General features: G+C 46.2%; 1 protein-coding gene across 2 annotated transcripts in view; it reads left to right on the top strand.

The window, feature by feature from the left end:
• The window catches only part of CDYL2 (chromodomain Y like 2), a 204,509-nt gene extending 185,681 nt beyond the window's left edge, over positions 1-18,828 (top strand). For both annotated transcript variants that reach the window (XM_045382564.2, XM_065537397.1), the window contains exons 5-7: positions 3,954-4,164; positions 8,569-8,712; positions 12,221-18,828. In XM_045382564.2, coding sequence (XP_045238499.1) covers positions 3,954-4,164; positions 8,569-8,712; positions 12,221-12,379 — 514 coding nt within the window. In that variant the 3' untranslated portion in view covers positions 12,380-18,828. The remainder of the gene's footprint in view (positions 1-3,953; positions 4,165-8,568; positions 8,713-12,220) is intronic.
• The last annotated feature ends 4,675 nt before the right edge of the window (positions 18,829-23,503 follow it).

The following is a 23,503-nucleotide window of genomic DNA, read 5'->3' as shown; positions in this document are numbered from 1 at the left end:
GGGTTGCTAGGATGGAGAATAAAAAGATACTCTATGTGAAACACTTGGGCTATTCCTGGCACTAATACGTACTTGGACTTATTATTACAGTTGTTGTCACTGCTGCTGGTACTTCCAGCCGTGACTTCTAGCTAAGCTGAGTCTGAGACCAGGGAGTGGGCCCCTGGACTAAGGGGTGGGTTGTAGACTAAGGGGTGGCCTGCTGGGGACCTCTCTGGGGGCCCCAGGATGGTGGTCACTGTTTGGTTCTGTACTGGCTGACTTGGCTCTGAGCTTTGGCTGGGGGAGGGTTCTCCTCCATGGCTCTGGTTAAAGGGAGTGGGTAACTGGGTCACAAGAGAAATGCCGATTGCTCCAGGGGAAATTGAGACATTCCTGTGAGCAGAATTTTGCTTCTGGGTCACCTGTAGCCTAGGAGAATGGATCACAGACCAATCTGAGAATTGAATGAGGACTCTGTCCACCCTCCCCAGCAGATGCATTCCCCATAATAGCAGCAGCAGGGATGGCGTGCTCCCCGCATGTCCGCACTAGGCTGACACCCTGCATGGAACGTCTCCTTTGATTCTTATTCAACTCCCCATCTGGGGCAACATCGTTGATTTTCCCATTTTGCAGAGGGAGAAAATGAGGCTCCAGAGACCAGGCACCCTGTCCAAGGTCTCACCATTAGTTAGGGGCAGAACTGAGACTTCACTCTGAGTCTTTCAGATGCTGAAGTTCTTGCTCCTTCTGCCACATCAGTGCAGCCCAGCAGCTTTGTCAGGCAGAAGCCACAGGGCTCCGGTAGAGCAAAGGAAGCTGTGCGGGTCAGGTCAGCCTGATGGCCTTGGATGTGGGGGAAGGCGGGGTACAATCTTCCCCACGCAGCCCCGCCATCGCAGCAGGATCAGATATCTGAGCTGCAGGGCCCGTAATGCAATATCCTGTTTGCTGCTTGGCTCCCAGTGATAGAGATCTACTGCCCGAGGTGAGAGAAAGAGGATGGGGGGTGGCCTTCATTAAACATCAGGTGACATTTTCATATCAAGGAAATGAAGTGTGGGGTGGGTTGGATGACACAGGAGGGGCTGGGATAGAGGGTCAGAGCTCTGCATGCCTGCTCCCCTTTCCCTTGCTTCCCTGATTCCCTTGCATGGATCTCAGGTTGGAAACCACAGAGTGAGAGGCTCTGGGGTCCTGCAGAAGAAAGCTCTGGAAAGTCACAAGGGCTGCAGTCCATTCCTGAAGGATGTCATGTGGTTGATGGAGCTAAGGTGGCAACAGTATCAGAGAGACCCACGGCAGGGAGGCCGTCTTGACAGGCGTGGACCCTCTTTTATTAAAAATATCCAACAGAGGCAGAGTGATGCATCCTTGGGATGTTATGAAGGGAATTCTGCACCGAGTGGAAGATATGGCTCCATGAGTCCTAAAGTCCTTCCCACCTCTGAGATCTAAGACTCTGGAATTGTATGAGGTCACTCAGGAATGGAATGTTTGACAAAAATCATCCAAACCCCCAAGGATTCTACAAAAATGTCCATATCCCCTGCAGACCCCAAATTGCTTTCAGTGAAAAGCACTTGCAAAAACCAGTGACCTAACCTAAAACCTCACCACAGGTTAGGAAGTAAATGATGTCGGGAATTGGGCCACTGGAACACCAAGCATCAGAAGTCATGGAGCCAGGACTCCCTCTCTGAAGTAGTACCTTTTGGGGACCAGCAGGGACTGAGAGCTAACTCCACTATCACAGGCAGTGTGATGCCTCAAGCCTGAGTCAGAGGCGCATACTTTCATGACGACTTACATAGATCGTAAGATACCTCCTACCCCGGCAGAACATTAAGTAGGCTTTCTCGCAGTTGAATCCGATCCCAGTATGTCACTATGATATCCACAACTTTCGATAAGAGTTGGGGAAAGGAACAGTATTGATTGAGAAGAGATAAATCAGCTCGACCTTTTTTTTGTTTTTGAGACAGAGTGTCACTTTATTTCCCAGGCCGGAGTGCAATGGCCCGATCTTGACTCACTACAACCTCTGCCTTCTGGGTTCAAGTGATTCTCCTGCCTCAGCCTCCCAAGTAGCTGGGACTACAGGCGTCCGCCACCATGCCCGGCTAATTTTTGTATTTTTAGTAGAGACAGGGTTTCACCATATTGGCCAGGCTGGTCTCGAACTCCTGACCTTGTGATCCTCCCACCTCAGCCTCCCAAAGTGCTGGGATTACAGGCATGAGCCATCGTGCCCAGCCTCGACTTTTGTATTAGTTAAGGATTAGCTGATGTAACAAGTAAACCTCATATATAGAAATGTACTTCTCAGATACATAAGCCTAAAATAGATGTCATCATCAGCCTGTGACTCAGGAACCTAGACTTCTTCCATCCTGTGGCTCAGCAAATGTCTTCCAGGACTGTTGTGCTCACCAAGATGAGTGGGCTTGGAGGACGCCATGGTGGGAGGTTTGGTGTGTACCTGGAAGTGGTATGGGTGGGTTTTTGCTCACATCCTGTTTGGCCAGCACTTGGTGACTTGGTCACAGCCACATGCAGTCGGAGATGGGAAATGTGGCCGGCCAGTAGCCCTGGGAAGAAGAGGGAAAACAGGTTTGGTGAAGAGCTGGTTCACCATTGCCACACCTCTGCAGTCTTTGCTCTTGTTCTGGGAGACTCATGTATTTGCTCAACAGCTATTTACTGAGTGCTAATTCCAATATTGATGAAAGCCGAGCAGTGCCCCAGGCAGACGTCTGGGTGTCCTTAAGGAGCTAAAGGGGAGGAAGAATCCCAAAACAAGCAAATAATTAGTTAGGGTGATTGCAAATTTTGATAATGGTGTTTTCTAAGAACTCTCAGAGGCCTGTGTGGCTCATGCATAGTGAGCGGGGGCAAGAGTGATGTGAAGGAAACCTGGAGAGGTAAGCTGAGGCAGGCCAAGGTCAGATCAAGGTCATGGGCATTTGGATTTTATTCTTGCGAATTCTTACAGTTTCTAATATCTCTGAGAGTAATGAAGGATGCACACTTTACTACACATCTTGTGTCTTTCCTCCATGTCCAGATGAATATTAAAATTTTATAGATCATACATAGCAACTAGGAAAAAGCAAAAAGCCTTCTGAGGCAAAGAAAATAGAGGTCACTGCTGATGGCTCTGTGTAATTGGTAAAGGTACATGCATTGCTCAGTGCAGAAGGGCAGGGAGAAAAAATATTGCCCCGTCTTGCAGCCGTGATTCTGGCTCCTGCCTACAGATTTTAGTCAGAGCCATGCTAACACATAGACTGTATTCAGCATTTTAGAACCACCCTTGATGACTCTGGCATCCCTGCAGGTAATTCAGAATCTGACCATCCTAGGTCTGATTTTTGAAAGAAATTTGAAATGTCATCATTCCCAACATGTACCCACCATCTGAAGTCCCCCTACAGCAGCACCCAGCATAATCATTGAGCTAAAATGCAAATACCTCCAGGAATGAGGAATTCATACCCCACAAAGCCACTTCGTTCACCTTTGGCCAAAGATGTTAGAACATTGTTTCTCTCTTTGAGTGGAAATATGCCTCCCTATTACACCTTCCCTTTGGTTCTGGTTCTGCACCTTAACATTCGGGTTGACTTCCTTAGGATCTATATAAATTCTGTCAATATCTAGGGTGCCCATGTAACTTACTGTCTAAGTGATGGCTTTTGAGAATGGAAGGAGATGGTAACTGGGTTCTGTGCTAGGACACGGGGCATGAACCGGGGCAATCTGAGCACACCGGGACATGCAGTGACCCCATCAGTATACCTCAGAAAATCTGACAGCTGGTGGTTCCATGTCCAGGCAATGAGGCCCTTGCCTGGTACCTCACCCCTGACGACGTGAGGGTGCGTCACAGCACCTGGGAGAGTCAAGGGTTCCAGTGGGGCTTGGCAAGCTGTAGACACCTGTTCAAGAGCGTCTTCTCTCTCTCCCAGGGACTTTGTGAAGGCCTTTATCCAGTTTAAGAAGCCTATTGTGGTGGCCATCAATGGGCCAGCCCTGGGCCTGGGCGCCTCCATCCTGCCCCTCTGTGACATCGTGTGGGCCAGTGAGAAGGCCTGGTTCCAGACGCCCTACGCCACCATCCGCCTCACGCCTGCTGGCTGCTCCTCCTACACCTTCCCCCAGATCCTGGGCGTCGCACTGGTAAGCCTCCTGTGATACCTGGATTCGGATCCCAGCAGGATCCTTCCTCTCCCTTGGGTTTAGGGGTTCTTCATGGGGCTAGAAACCTGAGGGTGTTGTCAGCCTGAGGACTGGCTGGGCTGCCTCGGATCCTCCACGCCATCAGTGCTGGATGGAGTAGCCTGGCCTGAGAAGATGGCGATGATGTCAGTGTATGGCCCATGCACTCTGCATGGTGTCTCAAGTACTCCTCACTCCAGCCCCCTGAGGGCGTGTCTTAGGATTGGCTGGGTGCTGTAACAAGCAGCCTACGGTCTCGGTGGCTTGAGCAACAAAACTTTCCTTCTTACTCTTGTGTGGTCCAGCATAGATGTAGGAGTCACCCACACTATTTGGGGACCCAGGTGTCTCCCATCCAGTAGATGTGCCCTCACTTCCAGCCAATGGGAGAGAAGAGAGAGCCAGAAGCATCGCCCTGTAGGGCTTCATGGGCCAGGCCTGCAGGGGCATCTTCACCTCCACTCATGTGCCATCGACCATGACTCAGCCTCCGGCCACATGCGCCTGCAAGGGAGGCTGGGAGATGTAGCCCAGTGCATGTCCAGCAAGAAGAGGGAAAGGATTCAGTGAACACAAAGCGGTCTCCACCCCGTGTGGAAATGGTTGCGATTTCCATCTTACAGATGGAACGTTAAGCTCAGAGAAGTTAGCTGTGTCACCAGGTGGCGCAGACAGCCACTGTCCAATGGAGGCAGCAGAGTCCACTGTAAGCTGTGGTCAGATTCTACACCAACATCCAGAAGCAAGTCTGGACAGGGGAGAGCAGTGATGACAGCTGGCACGTAGGAAGCACTTGCTGTGTGCTGTGCTGGGCTGGGCTGTCAATGCAGTCCACACCCTTGGCAGGACAGCTGTGATCCCCATTTTGCAGATGTGGAGACTGAGGCTAGAGAGGTTTATTGCATTGTCTAAAGGCATGCAGTGGTAATGCCAGTTGTGGGATTTGAGCACGGATTGGCTGGTTCCACTGTATGTGCTCCAAACCCAGCCTGTTAGTAAATAGGTCCCTCAATTCATCCCTCAGATGAGGGGTGAATCTGAGATTGGCTGTCAGGACCAGGGAGGGGTTCAGAACGTGTAGCTGGTCCGAGTAAGCGTTGGAGGTGCCATGCCCCTGCATCTGGGCTTCCTTTGACGGCTCCTCCCCTGTGGACTCTCAGGCAGCCTCTGCTATTCAGAGCAGCCACGAACTCTGAACTCAGCTCCGATGGGCTAATACTTATTTCATAAGCACGGGTCCCAGCTGGATCTCACAAGGTTCTCAGGGATTCCCCTCCTTCCAGCCCCCTCTAGCCAGTCCGCTCCCTTTTTCTCTCCCTTTCTTCAAATGCTGCAAATCCACTAAGTGCCCAGTTCGCCATACCCACCAGGAGTCCAGGAGTGAACAAAAACCCTGTTCTTCAGACCTTCTATTCCCCAGCTCAGTGTCTTGAAAGGAGGTCCCACCTTGTTCAGAGAGGACCCCTTTGAGCAGGTGACATTTGAACAGAGGCAAGAATTCCAGGCAGAGGATGCATGAAGGGAAGGACGGAGAAGGGAGTGGGCCTGGCGGGCCCTGGGTTGAGTGTGGTCAGGTCAGTGTGGCTGGGTCCTGGTGAGGATGGTGGGGAGAGGGGAGGGACGAGGCCATGGCAGTGGCGTGGGGTGGCCCCTGCAAGCCTGGCACGCCAGGGAGGGTGCTGGGCCTTCTGTGTTGTGCCTGCCTCAGTAAGGTCTGCCCGGGGTCCACTGGGGGCATCTGCCAGCAGATGCCATAGGTCACAGGAGACCCCACAAAACTGCCAGAGAAGCACCCCTTAGGTGACAGGGCCAAGCCCTGAAACCCCAGAGAAAAGGCCGAGTGTTGCCTCCCCAGCCCTGCAAAGTGTGCTGGGAGCTTGGTGCTGTCATGATGCCTTTGGACAGCAGAGAAGATTGTGGCTTTGTGACATTAAATGACTCGCCCAGAGTCACAAGTCAGTGACTACACTCTGTTTCTGTTGTTGTTTTCTTAGCTCTAGAGTGGGTTGTTGGTTAATGTTATGGGTCTTCACCGGGGACGCCCTACCTCCACCAAGAATCCCCCTTTCGGAGCCTTAGGCTTTCGGAGTCCTTAGGCTTCCGGATAATACCCTAAGTTCTCTCTTCAAAAGAGAATAGTCCATTGTGGCCCCACAGCTATTGTGAATTGTTCCTTTTTAGGAACAGACTCCAGGATGTTTCTTTCCACGTCTTGATTTTATTGGAAGGTAAACACCCACCTTTGACATTACGCTCATGCTCTTGAGGCAGCTCGGCACGTTCTCAGGACTGTGACTGCTGCACTTGGGCAAGCACCTGTGGAAGGGCAGGGGCTTTTACACTGGATTTCTTCCTTGTCTTCCTTTGCAGTTCCATCCCCCGTTGTTTCCATCTGAGGGCCTGCAAGCTCATTCTTCTCATCTCTCAAGTCCTGCTTTTGTTACAGTAGTGAGGCTGATAGCAGTGTCCCTTTTCCTTCCTTCATATTCCTCCTTGTTCCACTTTGAAAACAACATCACCAACCATAACAAAAATAGCACATTTCTGCTACCCCTTCTGCACATAGCAGGCCCTGTTCTAAGCACCTCTCAGTTAACCTTGCCTCTGCGCTGGGAGCTTGGTGCTGTCATGATGCCTCTTGGACAGCAGAGAAGATTGTGGCTTTGCGACGTTGTGACTTGCCCAGAGTCACGCATCAGTAACTAAACTGTTTATGTTCTTGTTTTCTTAGCTGTAGAGTGGATTGTTTGTAAATGTTATGGGTCTTCACCAGGGACACCCTACTTCCACTCAAGAATCCCCTTTCTCTCTCAATCCTTAGGCTTGTGGATGACACCCTTAAGTTCTCTCTTCAGAGAGGGCACTGCAGGGTGTGGTGTTTGAGGGGTGGCCAGGAGCCTTTCCGTATGAATGGAGGCCTTGCCTTGTACCTCGCACCTGCCAGGGAGTAGCTTCCGGTGGATCTGAATCCAGGTTCATGGGAGCAGATATGGCCATTTGCAAACTTCTACTGAGTTCATTGGACTGAGGTGTTTTTTCAGAAAGCATCAAGGCCTCCATTTGTGTTCAGATCTTGAACCAAGCAAGCATATGCTAAGACTTATTATCGACATAAAAGATTGCCCTCTACTCTGGCGTGAAAGATTGTCCTCTGGGTCATCGTGAACCATCGGTGACAACCAGAACCAAGTGGGGGAACTTACGCTTAGCTCTGGAGGCCTGAGAGTGCCTGGCATTTTAACACCAGCCCAAGAGGAGCTAGCACATAGAGGCGGGAGAGAAGAGCAGGTGGGGAAGGCGTTGCCGGCCGTGCGGACTCTATCACATGGATTTGACCATTACGCCCTAATTATCAGTCACTGTCTGTAAGTTGCAGCTTATTACTATCAGGTTCTCTGTCTGTGCCTGGGACCTTATCTGTGTAACTTCTCCCAGACCTTGTATGACAGCTGCAAATTTCAAAGCAAAAGGAAATTCTGTGGGGAGTGTGGTACGGAGATATCCCAGGTCACCAGAGCCCAGGGAAGGTTGCTCTCTGCCCTTCATGACTGGGCAGTGCCCTTGCCCAGCCCTGAGCCGCTGGGAGAGATGCATATCTCTGCCTTGGTATTGTGGTGTTATTTAGGACCTTTTTGGCGGCCAGTGATGGAAGCGCTTTAACCAGTTCAATTTTTTAAAAAGGAGCTTAATGGTTCTCCCAGCTGCAAAGTCCGGAAGTGGCAGTTCCCTTGGGGAGACAGGGCTTGGGAATTCAAGTAACAACAGGTCTCTCTCTCTTTCCCTTAATCTTTCTCTCTCTCACTCTCTTCTCCTGTTTCTCCTTTCCTTGTGGCCCCAGCTGTCCACAGGCAGGGACACAGCCATGGATGGTCCTTGGGGCTCACTGATGTTGGCCTGCAGTCAGAGAGGAAGAAAGACTCTTCCACCACACCTGCAGCTGCAAACCCTACTTGAGCTTTATTATCTAGAAGGGAGCGTCTCTTTATCCCTGGGCTGTTGTGAGCTGAGTACATTTCAGTGCCAATGACGTCATCACGGCTGGGTCATCGGCTCTGAAATGTACCCAACCCACAACCCATGCCCATGTGTGTGCCGCCAGAAATGGGGACGGGCATGGGGCATACAGAGACACAGTAAATACACAGCTCCTTTGGGGAATTTAATGAAAGCTGTGAACCTTCTGCTCGTGGACACAAACATTCCCATGCAATTCCCAAAGCTTATCTGACCCCAAAAGAAGATAAGGATCTGGAAGGTGAGATGCCTTCCAGAACTGGGATGGTTGCAGGTGGCAAGCCCTGGACCCGCTGAGGGAGATGGGTGGACCTCCAGGCCCTCAGTCTTCGCCTGCTTTTGCTTTTTCAGGCCAATGAGATGCTGTTCTGTGGGCGGAAGCTCACCGCCCAGGAGGCCTGCAGCAGGGGGCTGGTGTCGCAGGTCTTCTGGCCCACCACGTTCAGCCAGGAGGTCATGCTGCGGGTCAAGGAGATGGCATCCTGCAGTGCCGTGGTGAGTTCCTGCGTCTCCTGCATGCTTGTCCTTATGATAGACCCATTTTACAGATGAGGACAGCAAGGCTCAGAGGGCTTCGTTGACTTGCCAGAGGTCACACAGGGAATAAGCAAAAGACCCTTTGCAACTTAACAAATGCTTCTTCTCAGTATTGACAGCTTCAATCAGAGGGAGACAGTCAGCATTATTACAAATTCTCCATCATCTCCAGGCAGAGAAACCTCACAGGAGAAATGGATACTCTAGGGTAGCGTCACTGCTTTCAAAGAAAGTCCTAAACACATGCAGAAGCACAAAACATCTATAGCTTTCAAAGAAACGAGAAGCAAAGGCAAATAAGGACAAAAAGTATTGAACCCGTCCGGAGATGACTAGAGAAAGCTGTACACACCGTGCCTCTATTTCATTTCTTTTCTCCACCGACTGCTCGGCACATTTAAATGTCACTGTTTGAAGATGCACTGAAAAATACATAAACAAATAACACCTCCGCAGAGGCAGTGGTTTTTAATTAAGTGTTGATTTTATCTGATCGCAGTCACTCAGAGCACAGCAGGGGAATATCCTGTGGGAAGGTGGAGACAAGGCCACTCCTGCAGCCCCAGGGCCGGTTCCGGAGCTGAGAGAGGCGTTTTGGGAGATTGAGGCTCTAGGACTTGCTCTGTGCTTGAGAAACGGGGAGCTGCTGGGTGCATTTTTGGGGCCAGACCCTTGCCCCTCCCTTCTTTGTCTCCCTCTGCCTGTGTTCACACCCGGCTGTCATGCTTCTCCTGCTGGGCCTCATCCCTGTCTATTGGCACCTACTGTGTTTAAGCCCTGCCCCCTGCAGGCTGAACACATAGTGCCCTCAGGGTGAGGGTGTTGGTGGGGGGTGGCAGTCTCCGCGTTGTTAGTGAACACTCACGTGGGCCACAGGCATTGCTGATCTCTTCACTCTCTTCACGTGGATTCTCTTTTAATCTTACTAATGACTAGGGTGACCAGTTTGCCCCATCTTGTCTGGGACTGTCCTGGTTTGAGGACTGAAAATCCTGCATCCCAGGAAACCCCATTGTTCTCACGCTGCTGATAAAGACATACCTGAGACTGGGTAATTTATAAAGAAAAGGAGGTTTAATAGACTCACAGTTCCACGTGGCTGAGGGAGGCCTCACAATCATGGCGAAAGCCAAAGGCACGTCTTACATGGCGGCAGACAAGACAGAAGTGACAGCCAAGCGAAAGGGGGAACCCCTTATAAAATCAGCAGCTGTCTTGAGACTTATTCACTACCAGGAGAACAGTGTGGGGGAAACCACCCCCATCATTCAATTATCTCCCACCGGGTCCCTCCTACAACATGTGGGAATTATGGGAGCTACAATTCAAGATGAGATTTGGGTGGGGACACAGCCAAACCATATGCTCCTTAGTCCTGGACAAACAGGGGTGGTTGATCACCCTGGGGTCATCTTCATGGAGAGACAGGTAGAAATTCTAAGCAGAGGAAGCGGCGAGAGTGAGGGCACTCAAAACAGGAAATCACAGGGAGTGTAGGCAGCGGCGTGCGGTCGGGTGGCAGGGGAATGCCAGGAAACGTGCGACTGAAAAGGATGGTGGGAGACTGGCCTGGAAGCTGCAGGGAGGAGTTTGACCTGTTCTGTGGCAGGGAAGAGGCCCTCAGGTGAATCCAACTGTTGAAGGACACCTGAGGGGGCAGGCTTTTAGAACAAGGAATGCTGCAAGGAGGTCTCTGCTGCCAACAGCTGTGAATTCAGGAGTGCTAGGGGTGTTTCACAAGAAAGGAACTACTCCAGCAGAGTGAGGCCCATGGCCTCGGGAGATGGTGCTCTTCGAGGTCATTCCACGGGGAAAGAGCCAGCTGGGTCTAGCAGCTCATCCCACCATCTTCAGCCTCCAGACCAGGCAGGGGAGTGAGACTGCAGCCTCTTCCAGCCTGCTGGAGCTCGGGAGCTGCCATCTTGCTTCATGCTGTTTGAAGGCATTTCAGGAGAGGCTGGTGGAGGCCAGCAAAGTGTGCACAAAGGCCTCACTTCTGGCCGTACCTCTACCAGAGGGCAGCAGCTGCGTGGCTGCTGGAATCAGCCAGACCTGGTTTTCCTACTCCTTCACCCCTGAGTAGTCAGGCAACCCTGGGCCACTTTACATCATGGAGTTTTGGGTTCTGCATCTGTAACATGGGGATCAAAAGACTACTTACTTGCAGGGTTATCATGAGAAGTAAATGAAAGAATTCAGGAAAAGTACTTCTCTTAGATCCTGTTTGTTAATGGTGATCATAGTGGCATTATTACAGTTATTACAAATGTTACTACAATCATTACTCATTGCAATGATTAGTATTACTATTACTGCTCTGATTTTTACTCACTACTATGATTGTTACTATTGTTACTATGATTATTGCTCATTGCTCACTATGACTGTTACTATGATTAGTACTCGTTACTGATTATTACTACTGTTACTATGATTATTACTCCTTACTATGATTATTACTATTGTTACTATGATTATTGCTTTTTGCTGTGACTTATTGCTATGATTATTACTCATTACTATGATGATGGATTACTACCATCATGGTAGTAATAATCATAGTAATAACACTGTAGGAGTAATGTTATATATACAGAATATATATATATTATATATAATATATAATACATATACATAATTATATATTATAATATACATAATATAATATGTATATATTATAGTGCATATACCTATATATGTGTTTACATATATACATGTGCTTACATGTATGTATAATGTATATAATACATAATATGTGTATATATGCAATAGTTTAGTAATGAATAATCATAGATCATTTATGATCATTTATCATAGCTGTTGGCAGCAGCTACTACCTTTATAACCATAATTACCATGATTATTATTATTCCTTACTACAGTTATTACTATAGGTGTGATGATTGTTATTCATTCCTATGATTTTTACTCCTTACTATAATTATTATGAAGGTGATAGCTTTGAGTGTTATTGCTTGTTACTACCATAATTACTAACATTGTAGCCTGAACATGGAGCATTGCTCTTGGGTTGGGTTGTATGGATACTGTGACAACCATTTGTTCATGTCATCGTCTCACTCTGTGTTCTCAGTGATCCTTGAGTTACTGCCAACAGATCATGAAAATGAATCACGGTAGCAGTGTCTCCCACACTTCTTCATTACACCTATAGAAAAGGACTCTGTGTTTGTGTCACCCTTGGGTAACAGGGAAGCCTTTAGTGATCTGGGGTGACATGGGCCCCGCTGAGCCATCCCAGGGCCTCAGGGCTCCATGCCTTGACACATATGGGATCCGTTCATGACCGTGCTGGATACATGGGACTAGGAAGGCCCAGGCTGGAGGAGGCAGCCTTCTATGGCTGTGAGTATGGGAAGTTGACCAGTGCCCCATGGGCCAGGTACCTAGTTCTGGAGCAGAGTCGCCGGTGTCCAGCTAATCAGGCCTGTCTGTTTCCCTCCAGGTGTTAGAGGAGTCCAAATGCCTCGTGCGGAGCTTCCTGAAATCGGTGCTGGAAGACGTGAATGAGAAGGAATGCCTCATGCTCAAGCAGCTCTGGAGCTCCTCCAAAGGCCTGGACTCCCTCTTCAGCTACCTGCAGGACAAAATTTATGAAGTTTGAGGGGCCCCAGCTCACGGGCCCCCAACTTCTAGCTCTGCCCTGTGTTTTGGAAACCAAAGCACAGTGTCTGCCCCGGCCAAGGTGTCTCTTTATACCTAGGGTTGTGTCCATTTCCTCGTGTCCTTTGGTTGCTCCTCATTGGTTTGATTTTGTGTAATGGATGGAAAATGCAGCATACTTGGCCTCCCCCTCCTCCCTGCCCTACCTGGCCAGAGAGCTCTCCGGGGCTGTATCTTCCCAGGGCTCCGCCAAGCGCCGCTGTCCTTTCCCCACTTGCTGAAATGCACCATCACGGTCCAGGAAGGGGAAGACCACTTTCCCATTCTTCTGACTCAGGCTGTGTCTACACAGTGCCTCTGACTTGGAGACTTGGCCATCATGGCTCTCTCCAGTTGTATTTAGATCAGGTGTCAGAGGACGATCAATCTTAGGGAATTTCCAGACCAATGAGCAAAATGATTGTGCACACCTGGCTTCAGTCTCCTCTCCGATGCAAATCTGTGTGACTATTCGGGCTTGGTCTTAAAACCCAATTGAGTGATTTACACACCCAGATATTGTACATTTAGAAATGTTTTGTTAAATATATATTTTTAAAACAATGTAAGTGGAAATTCTGATAATTTATGTGTATTATATGTAAAGCTAGTTTTGCAAACACAAACTACTAGGGAAATGTTTTTTCTTTCCTTGGACTTATTTTATTTATTTATTTTTGTTTATATATTGCGATGTCTGTTGTTCACACAGATACTATTTTCATACTGCCCTGGACCAAATCCCACACAAGGTTCATGCCGTTTGGTGCATTCTAGCAATGACCTATGTAGAAGTAAAGTTTAGAGAGATCAAAACAGAAGGATTTCTTTGGACAAAAGGAATAGCGCTGCACCTCTGTGTCAAACGGTTCTCAGCTGTAATAATAGAATACTAGTTCCTTAGGTTTGTCCGTAGAAGACATCTTGGGAGAGTTTTCTCTTCCCTGTGCTGTCTTTAAGGAGATAAAGGGCCCTCTCAGCCTGAACGATCCTGAAACAGACCGAGTCCCAAATTGTGTGATGTTGGGCAGGGGTGGGGATAGGCCCTACCTGGGAATAGCATATTGTCTAGAGTAAGACTTTTTTCTCTGGGGCAAATGACTGAACTTGGATTCTGCAGTCTCTTGCTTCCATGTGATCAGTGATTTCTGGTATTGGCCTTCCAGGGGGTTGGGGAAGAGTTCCCACTCTGCTAAGCTGTCTGGAGGTCAGAATCTTTTCCCCCCCCAGAAGCTGAAATGACCCATCTTTTTTCTAGTTTTTTTATGCACATAGGGAGCAATGACTAGGGATGAGATCTCCTTGCCCCAGTGCCCCCTGGGCTGCAAGGGGACTCCAACAGCTGTGTTAGACCATGAGACTCAAGTCCCTGGATTAACTACAGAGAAGGAGGCACTGGGGGTTGTGGTTTTGAGTGGTGAGGAGAAAGGTATAAACCTCAAGTTGAGAGCAGACAAATGAAAGAGGTGTGTTCTAAGGTTTAAACCATGGGTCAAGCACCCAGAGAAAGCTAGATTCTCAGATTCTCAGGATGGAGGGATTTTTTTCATTTCCATCACAGCCCCTGAGTGTTCCTGAAGGCCCTTGGCCCTCCCCTTCTTCCCCTTTCCTGTTGGGCACCAGCCTTTCTTGGCCCTTCTTTGAAGAGAGTGGAATAAGGCAGCAAGAGGTGGGCACAGCTGGTGGAGGTGAGGCAGGCTCAGAAGAGAGTCCTGGTGACAGTTCTCTAACTCTGTGTGGTCCTTTGTCTTCTCCAGGCAATCAGGTGCCCTGCGCAGGGCAGGTGGAATGTATTCGTGGCCCTGAGCTTTGAGTTTCAAAGAACAGGTTGATTGTCTAGACCAGATCTAGAGACATGGTCCTTTAAGCAGTGACCCTCAAGTTTTATCTGGACTACTGGTCCTTCTGATGACCTTGGTTCCCTCCCTGGAAAGCCTGTCTTCTTTAAGAGTTCATGAGGGTCAGGAAGGAGGGGAAACCTCTCCTTCAGCCAGAGGAGGATGGAATTGAAGTCCTGTACACCCTCCCCTTTGTCCATGTAGGATCCTGTAAGGACAGTAGACCTGTCCTACAGGGAGTTACCGTAGGGAGACACCTACTTTTGTCCAAATGCCTGTCGTCACAACTGTACCTGGATCTTATCGCCTCCTTTGAGAAAGCAAATGTGAACTTTCCAAAACCCTTAAATGACCCTGGTTCTTATATATTGTGGCAGACAGTGTCTTCACTACTGCTAAATTCTCATTAGAAAGAGCCCCTTCTTTTCTGTTGAGCTTCTGATTGGGCACGGTTATATTTAGCATCTGTCGAAGTGGGGTCAGGATTCTCCTTGGACAAGAAAGGGGATGTTTAGAAATTCTTTTAGATCGGAGTCCACCTTCGTTCCCTGCTTGAAAGAAGTAGAAATGCTTCAGCTTTGGATGTACTATCAAATCCAAACTTCTAAACATTTCAAGGATCTCTGATGATTAAGGTAGGAACGTGAAACCATTTCTAAGGTGGAATTCTTGCTGTTAATTCACAGGTCCTGGGTGTAACGGGAGTGGTGAAAGTCTGTATTTTGGTTGTTTGCATGCAGTCAGTTCCACCAGTTGGGTGAAAGCAGGTGAAATCTGTTTGCTGCAGGGTGGACTGAATTTTTCACTTTCTGGGTAGTTGTTTTGATAATGTGTGGGTGAATTCCAGGTAACTTAGAGCAAATCGATCTGAGATGGAAAATACGAGACCTCTGGTTGTGTCAGGGTTTATCATAATAGCTTTCCGGAGATAGGGCTCAGACTTTCATTTTTGATCTTCCACCCCAGGGCCACCTCTCTATGTGTGGGATCCTTTCTCCTCTCTCTCTACCATTTTCCCCTACCTTCCCCCATAAGTCAATCCCAAGAGCCTGGGCAGGTCTTTGAGGAATTGTGGCTCGTTTTGGCAGCCCTGTCCTGCAGTTACCTTTGGGTTTGGAAGAATAGCTGTGGGTGGGCAATTGAGGGCACCTCTTTAGTCAGGGACCTTTCTGGCAATCCACTCCCTCCCATCCTGTTAGCCATACAGTGGAACTCTCCTTCCCTCTCTGCCCTAACCCCGATGATGGCTCACTCTCAGCATCTTATGGGACCATCTGAGTTCACAACCCTATTCCGAGAGGACTTTGTGCAGAATTTTTGTTAAGGTGGTCAGACCTCCTCACCATTTGGAAGACACAGCCTAATGCTGATGTACTTACGTGCCCCTTCCAGCATAGAAATAATGTCTGTGGGTAACAGCCTTCAAAATCACTAAGAATGACATGGGGATAGCTATGAGAAAGTAGTAGAGAATTGATTTAAACTATCATTCTTGTTTGGTATAGATTAAACTAGGAAATGTTCTCTCTGAAGCATGAAAATGTTTTTCCCATGTGAAGTTTAGTATAAGGATGGAAAAATAATAATCACAATAGACTTTGAACAATGCAACTGTATCTCTGAATATCCACATTTAAAAATAGCCTTCACTGAATGCTGAATTGCATTTCCCATTAAATGTTGGTTTTAAAAATTTTGTAAACTTTTTTTTTTTAATTTGGAATTTAGTCACATCCATGAAATTTTCCAATCTAGTTTCTGTGGAAATTTTTTAACCGAGAGAAACAAATATAAACATCTTCAAATCTTCCTAAGTGAATATTTAAAATGCACAATTGCTTATCTTCTGTTTTTCTGTATTCAGATACTTAGATCTGTTGTATATATTAGTCTAGACACTCTCACTAATATCCACAGTATTTAAGACTCTAAATGAGATTTCTTAAGTATTTTATTTTATTCTCTGTAAATGGTTTTGTATAATCTTTAAAAATCTACACTTTGCCTTTGTAGATATTTAAGGGAAACCATTTGGGGTTGTCTTGCATGTATATTTTTGTTGTAGATAAGTGTTGCTTAGTTATTTCTGCAAATTTTGGTTGAAATGCTTACAGACTTTAATACAGTATATATTTTCAAAATATAAACTTTTATATTTCTGTGATAAGTTAGGATATGCGTTTTAGGCAATATTTTTCATTAATATCACTTGTTCTTTTGAAAAATAGCATACTGGTTTGGTGCCAATTTTTTTCATTAGAATATAATGCTCTTATATTATTGGAGAGCAGGTTAATCTTTTTTCAAAGTAATTGCGTTTGAAGTATAATTTCAAAATGTATTGAATTTGTGAATAAGCCTTACCATTAGGATCAGTAAATTTTTCAACTTTGCAACTACATAAGTAGTTTAAGATCTCCCCATAAATTCTCACTGTGTGGCAGTTGATGGAGTTTGTGAACAGAGCCTTAAGCTTGTTGCAAAAAAATTTAAAAAGGGTAATACGGGTTGTTTCCTCCATGCAATGTAAGCCGTGCTGATGGACTGAATACAGTCTGTTCATTCATGGCTAATCTGAAGAGTTTGATTGAGTTGATGGCGGCAGGGACCAGATAGACACGTTGGTGATTGTCTTTGGCCATAAGAATGGACCAAGGACAGGTTTTCCAGAGTCACCTTCATACTGTAAACATGGTTTAGACACAGTCATAGGGAAGGCTGCTGGTCCATCATTTGTTCTGAACAAATGGCATTTCCTGCTCCTGACCCTGGCAGTTGACCCCAGATTTCCTTGTAGATAACTTGGAAACGTCCATTCTGGGTAAGCTCAGCACTGCTTGAGAGATGTTTGTTTACCTATGAGTCTTACTGTGTAGACAATCTGAAGTCAATTTTAGTTACACAATCAGCATTCCCATGTGTCCTCAGTGTCTTATCAATGAACTATATGTATCAAGCCATACTAAACTGGAGTTTAGCAGGACAAAGGCAAACTAGATGTAGAACATAACGTATCAGCTGAATATGTCTATCCAGGACTGTTTTCCTAGAGCATAAATCATGGAACTCCTTGGCAGTGTATCCACGATGTTTGGGGTTTAATAAAACCAACTAGAATTTGGACTTAGAAAGAAATTATTATTCCTTTTGGTTGTCCGCACTAAGGTAATCCAGGGCTATCATATGGCTAAAATCAAGTTATTTGGTTCATCTCTGGTACATATTTATAAAGTCAACTTATCGGCCATTAAGATGGAGATTTGCTTTAAATTTTTGCAGTGTGTGGGGCAGTCAGAAAAACCCATATCTAGTTTTCAACTTCAACTCTGGCATTTTTATGGCTTAACCTTATCTCATTGATCCAACATCTAGCCTGATCTGGATCTCTTATATCTAGCCTGATGCTGGAGCTCTTGAAGCTGACTCTTAGAAGTTTGGAATGTGTAGAGTTTCCCGTCTAGTATTTAATTTGTCCCTGTGCCCTTAGTCCCAGCTTGAAGTCATTTGCCAATGTCGATGTTAACAGGATTGTGACAATATTGCCTTTCATAAAACCGAGGACCAAAGAATTCCATTATTCTAACAAAGCCTGAGTTTCATAGATTGTGGGCACATCTAGACAGATATGTGCATGCTTGATGGTGCAGAGAAACTGCTCACTTCCACCAACCTCATGCTCCCCCTGGCTGGCCATACAGAGGTATTCGTTGTCATATTGAAAAGGCTCTGAAAGATGAGTTTCTAACTGAAGCTCACTATCTCAGGTTGGTGTTTCTGCTGTGTAGTCCCAAGCCTGTATCCATAGCATAAAAGTGGAGGCCTGGTATTCCTCCAGGTTATCTGGCCAGTGTAGACTCCTCCATCTGAATATGAACCTCCAGGGTAAGAATTTTTCAGACATGTCTATACTGAACAGTAGGATCCTGCACTTGCCAAATGTCTGCCTCCTTTTGTTCTTCATTGACCCATTCTAATTCCTGTTAGGTGTGAGAAGAATTGTCTTCAGTTCTCTCTCCATTCTCATTCGTGATGAAATCATTGATCCATTGACCAGTTGAGAAATGATTGATGCTGAAGAAGTGGTATTCTATTGGTAAGGCTTATTACCAAACTTCTGATAATGAAGCAGGCTACCAAAAACTTATCCAGCCCACCCTAGGAGTGTTTGGATTTGATCATGGATGTAGCATACACCAAAATCCACCGAGACCTTTGCAAAATTAGGCTACTTGTTTTATTTTGCCAGATTATCATGGGAGAGTCTTTAACTAGTTCTGAATATTTGTAAGTCTGAGTACTTCATAGAATTATAAAGCAGGTACAGCTGACCCCTTCTCACCATGTTGTAAATATTTACTGAGACTGGGTGCAGTAGTGAGGGATAATAATCTTCTGATTTATCAAATGCTGACTGTCTAGAGCAAATTGTACACTCTCTTTGTGAATGGTCCTGTAACGTGTATGAACACATTTCTGGGTGCCTTAGAAGTTGTATTTTTCATGTGTGCTAATATGCAGTATTTATACATTGTGAGAAGCTGCTTTGAATAAAAAGTTTGAAACTTTGTCTGCATTTGCTTGTGTTCCCCCTTTTGCAGGCTGCACATAAATTTTGTGAGTAGATTCTGTGGTTTCTGACAGAGAAGTTTTGGGGGCCTTCTAGGGGCACCTGAATTTGGTGCCTCTGCTCCCTAGAAACTACCCAAATTTGGCCAGGAGGCCTCAATTATTCAGGAAGGCAGTAACTAGGTGGGAGCAACAACTTGATGCCAGAGGACCCCAAAACTGGGGGGCACAGGAGTGATTTTTCAGGGGGTTAATATCAGCATTTACCCCTTCCTTGATATTTCCAGAATGTTTCCTTGTACCAGGGACTGCCTCCTCAACTAGAGATAAACCTCTCTCTAGCTCGAGCTTGGACAAGCCCAGCTGCCATGCATGACTAACAATGATATTTGTCACTATGGACTTAGACAAAGTTCTTTCACATACATACTGTCATTGCTTTGATCATCACAATATGGCTCTTAGGAGTGGCACCCTGGTGAGGACCCCTGGTTTCTAGGGCCTGGCCTCAGAAACATTGTGAGGGTTGCCGAAAAGACTGTTAGGAAGTCTTTCAGGGATTTGTGGTGATAGGGGATTATTGGAAAAGGATTTACACAAGGTCATCTATCCTTCCCTCCATCCATTCTATCAGTCTGTCAGTCCAGCATCCAACCATTCATTCATCCATCCGTCTGCTCATCCATTAATCCATCTATCCTGTTTGTCCATCATCCAACCATCCATGCATCTGCCATTCTTCCATCCATCCATCCTATCCATCTACCTGTCCATCATCCATCCGTCTATCACCCTTCTGTTCATCTCACCTGCCTGTCCATCCAACCATCTGTCCATCTGCTGTACTTCCATCCACCCATCCTATCCATGTCTATCATCCAACCATCCATCCGTCATTCTTCTGTTCGTTCGTTTGTCCATCCATCCATCCATCCATCCATCCATCCATCCATCCATCCATCCTATCTATTCATCTGGCTGTCCATTATCCAACCCTCCTATCTGTTCATCTGTCTATCATCCAGCCATCTGTCTGCCATCCTTTTATTCATTTTACGACCCATATCCATCCGTCCGTCTACCCATCCATCTGTCCACCCATCCATTCATCCATCTATCCTGTCCATTTGTCCATTATCCAACCATTCATGCGTCTGCCATTCTTCCATCTATCCATCCATCCATTTCTAGGCATCCATCTATCCGTTATTCATCCATCATCCTTTTGTTCCTCCATCTGTCCACCCATTCTTCCATCCATCATGTCCATTCACCTGTCTATCATCCAACCATCTGTCCATCTACCATCCTTCCATCCATCCATCCTATCCATCCATCTGTCCATCATTCAACCATCCATTCACCTGTGATTCTTCTATTCATCTATTTGTCACCCATTTATCTGTCCTATCTGTTCATCTGATAGTCCATAGTCCAACTATCCACCTATCTGTCATTCTTCCATCCATCATATCTATTTGCCCATCTGCCCATTGTCCATTCATCGTCATCCTTTTACTCATCCGTCCATCCATCTATCATCCTTCCATTCATCCATCCATTATCCTTCCATCCATCATCCATCCATCTGTTTGTTCATCCATTCTTCCATTCAATAATGGCTAATGGGCCTCCTGCTGTGTCTCAGGAGCTGCACAGGTGCTGGAAAATCATGAGATTACTCAGCCCCATTCATAGAGGATCTTGGAGTCTAGTAATGTGAGAAAGGTGGGTAATCTGCCATGATTCTTGACATGTCTACAGTACAGTGCTGGAGAGAACATCTTACACAATCATGAACACTTAGAGTCTAGAAGATGGTGCCACATTAATTGTTCATATTCCCCACACTTTTCGGTCTGTGGGGAAGCCAGAATTGGATGGAGCTCAGGATTTTCCCTCTGCTGGCCTCCCTTTCCTTTTTGCTTTCTGTTCTTGGTGTTATTGTTTTGTGTGACTGTTTTCCCCTTCTCTAAAGTCCTGACTCCATCCTAAGTAGTGAAGGTCAAAGCTGAGGAGTCCTTTGCTCCTAGCTTCTTATGGCCCTTCCAGTAGATTGGATGAGGTCTTTTTGATGTTTCGAAGTATAACATCTATAAGACAAACCATCCTTATTTCAGTTATCTCTCATTTGCTAGCTTTGATGTGACATGCTGAAAGAACCCCTCCCACAATAGGGGAGATGAAAGTTAAGAACAAAGAGAGTGAAGTGGGCTGAGACCCCACATCCATCAGATATATCAGCAATTAAATGATCAAGCAGTATACTGAATAAGAAGTAATGGAGTACAATCAAAAAAGCAACTTGATTTGCCTCTCACTGTCCCTTTAAGTCTGTTTAATGGGTGTAGTCCTTCCCTAACCCTGAATGAAATCTTGATGGGTTGCAGGACCTTTCTCTCATTCATAGGTAAGAGTTCCTAGTCACAAACACAGTCTCAATTCAGTAATCAAAAATGACCATTTTCCACATAAGAATCATTGCTCCCAACTTCATTCAAAATGAAGACTTCATTCATGATCTCTGATCCTTGCTGCCTTTTCTGCATTGGGAAAAGCAGGAAAGATCTTCTGTGACTGGTGCTGTTGACTGGTGGGGCTTTTCATTCTCTGGGCCTCAGAGGTGTTTATACCTGACTCTCTGACAAAAGGAACTTGCATGAGGTTTTAGTGACCTTCCTCAGTTGATGGTGGGCAGCCCCCTATAATTGCCAGATGAAACCTATGTCATCAGCCCCTTCTTCCTTCAGCTCCTAGGAGTCTGGCTGTCCACTGTCAGCTTTTCCAGTTCATCTCTGTTGGCCCCTTTAGGGCAAGACAGTTCCCAGGCCAGTTCTTTGCCATGCCACACCACATGTGGCTCATGGGAAATACTCATGCATCCTCTGCCCAAACTGATGCAAGGGATGCAGGCTTCTTCCAGCACAGCAGCAGATGCCTCACTAGAGGGGTAGCAAGTCAGCCTCAATCTCTTGCTCATTAAATTTCTCAGGCATGAGTCAGACACCAATCTGCTATGTCCTCCAAGTTTTGGGAGGTATATGTAAGGCCCCATTCTTCAACCTGAGATGAAGGGAGAGACCTCTTTTCTTGCTTTCTGTGTGTGTGTGTGTGTGTGTGTGTGTGTGTGTGTGTGTGTAACAGTGGGTAGCACAGTTATCTCTAATGGAATTCTCTTAACAAACCCTTCTTAATAAATGTAAGATACACAAATGACATCTAGAAATTATCCCGGCATTAGAAAGTGGTGATTTCAATGTGGTGGCATTCTCCATGTGAGAGACACGCTGTAGGGCTTTGTGGGCTGTGACAATGACTTGAGCTTTCACTGCAAATGAGATGGGAGACCCTGGAGGGTTCAGAGAGAAGTGCCTGCGCTGACTTGTGTTTTAACAAATTTCCTCCATGTAAGTGGACAAAAGCCAGTGATGGCAGGAGCCAGGTCAGTAACATGAGACTCTTGGGATTGTCCATCAGCACTTCAACAGAGGCTTGAATTTAATCAGAGGTGAGGTGGTTGAGGTGGTGAGAAGGAGCAAAAACCTGAGTCAATTTTGTTTTTTATTTATTTATTTTTTATTATTATACTTTAAGTTCTAGGGTACATGTGCATAACATGCAGGTTTGTTACATATGTATACTTGTGCCATGTTGGTGTGCTCCACCCATCAACTCATCAGCACCTATTAACTCGTCATTTACATCAGGTATAACTCCCAATGCAATCCCTCCCCCCTCCCCCCTCCCCATAATAGGCCCCGGTGTGTGATGTTCCCCTTCCTGAGTCCAAGTGATCTCATTGTTCAGTTCCCACCTATGAGTGAGAACATGCGGTGTTTGGTTTTCTGTTCTTGCGATAGTTTGCTGAGAATGATGGTTTTCAGCTGCATCCATGTCCCTACAAAGGACACAAACTCATCCTTTACTATGGCTGCATAGTATTCCATGGTGTATATGTGCCACATTTTCTTAATCCAGTCTGTCACTGATGGACATGTGGGTTGATTCCAAGTCTTTTCTTCTGTGAATAGTGCCATAGTAAACATACGTGTGCATGTGTCTTTATAGCAGCATGAATTATAGTCCTTTGGGTATATACCCAGTAATGGGATGGCTGGGTCATATGGTAGATCCTTGAGTATGGCTAGATCCTTGAGGAATCGCCATACTGTTTTCCATAATGGTTGAACTAGTTTACAATCCCACCAACAGTGTAAAATGTTCGTATTTCTCCACATCCTCTCCAGCACCTGTTGTTTCCCGACTTTTTAATGATTGCCATTCTAACTGGTGTGAGGTGGTATCTCATTGTAGTTTTGATTTGCATTTCTCTGATGGCCAGTGATGACGAGCATTTTTTCATGTGTCTGTTGCCTGTATGCATGTCTTCTTTTGAAAAATATCTGTTCATATCCTTTGCCCACTTTTTGATGGGGTTGTTTGTTTTTTTCTTGTAAATTTGTTTGAGTTCTTTGTAGGTTCTGGATATTAGCCCTTTGTCAGATGAGTAGATTGCAAAAATTTTCTCCCATTCTGTAGGTTGCCTGTTCACTCTGATGATAGTTTCTTTTGCTGTGCAGAAGCTCTTTAGTTTAATGAGATCCCATTTGTCAATTTTGGCTTTTGTTGCCGTTGCTTTTGGTGTTTTAGACATGAAGTCCTTGCCCATGCCTATGTCCTGA

Source organism: Macaca fascicularis, chromosome 20 (assembly GCF_037993035.2).
Source record: "Macaca fascicularis isolate 582-1 chromosome 20, T2T-MFA8v1.1".
Lineage (NCBI taxonomy): Eukaryota > Metazoa > Chordata > Mammalia > Primates > Cercopithecidae > Macaca > Macaca fascicularis.
Note: the sequence above shows the minus strand (reverse complement) of the source record. Positions and strands in the feature narration are given on the sequence as shown.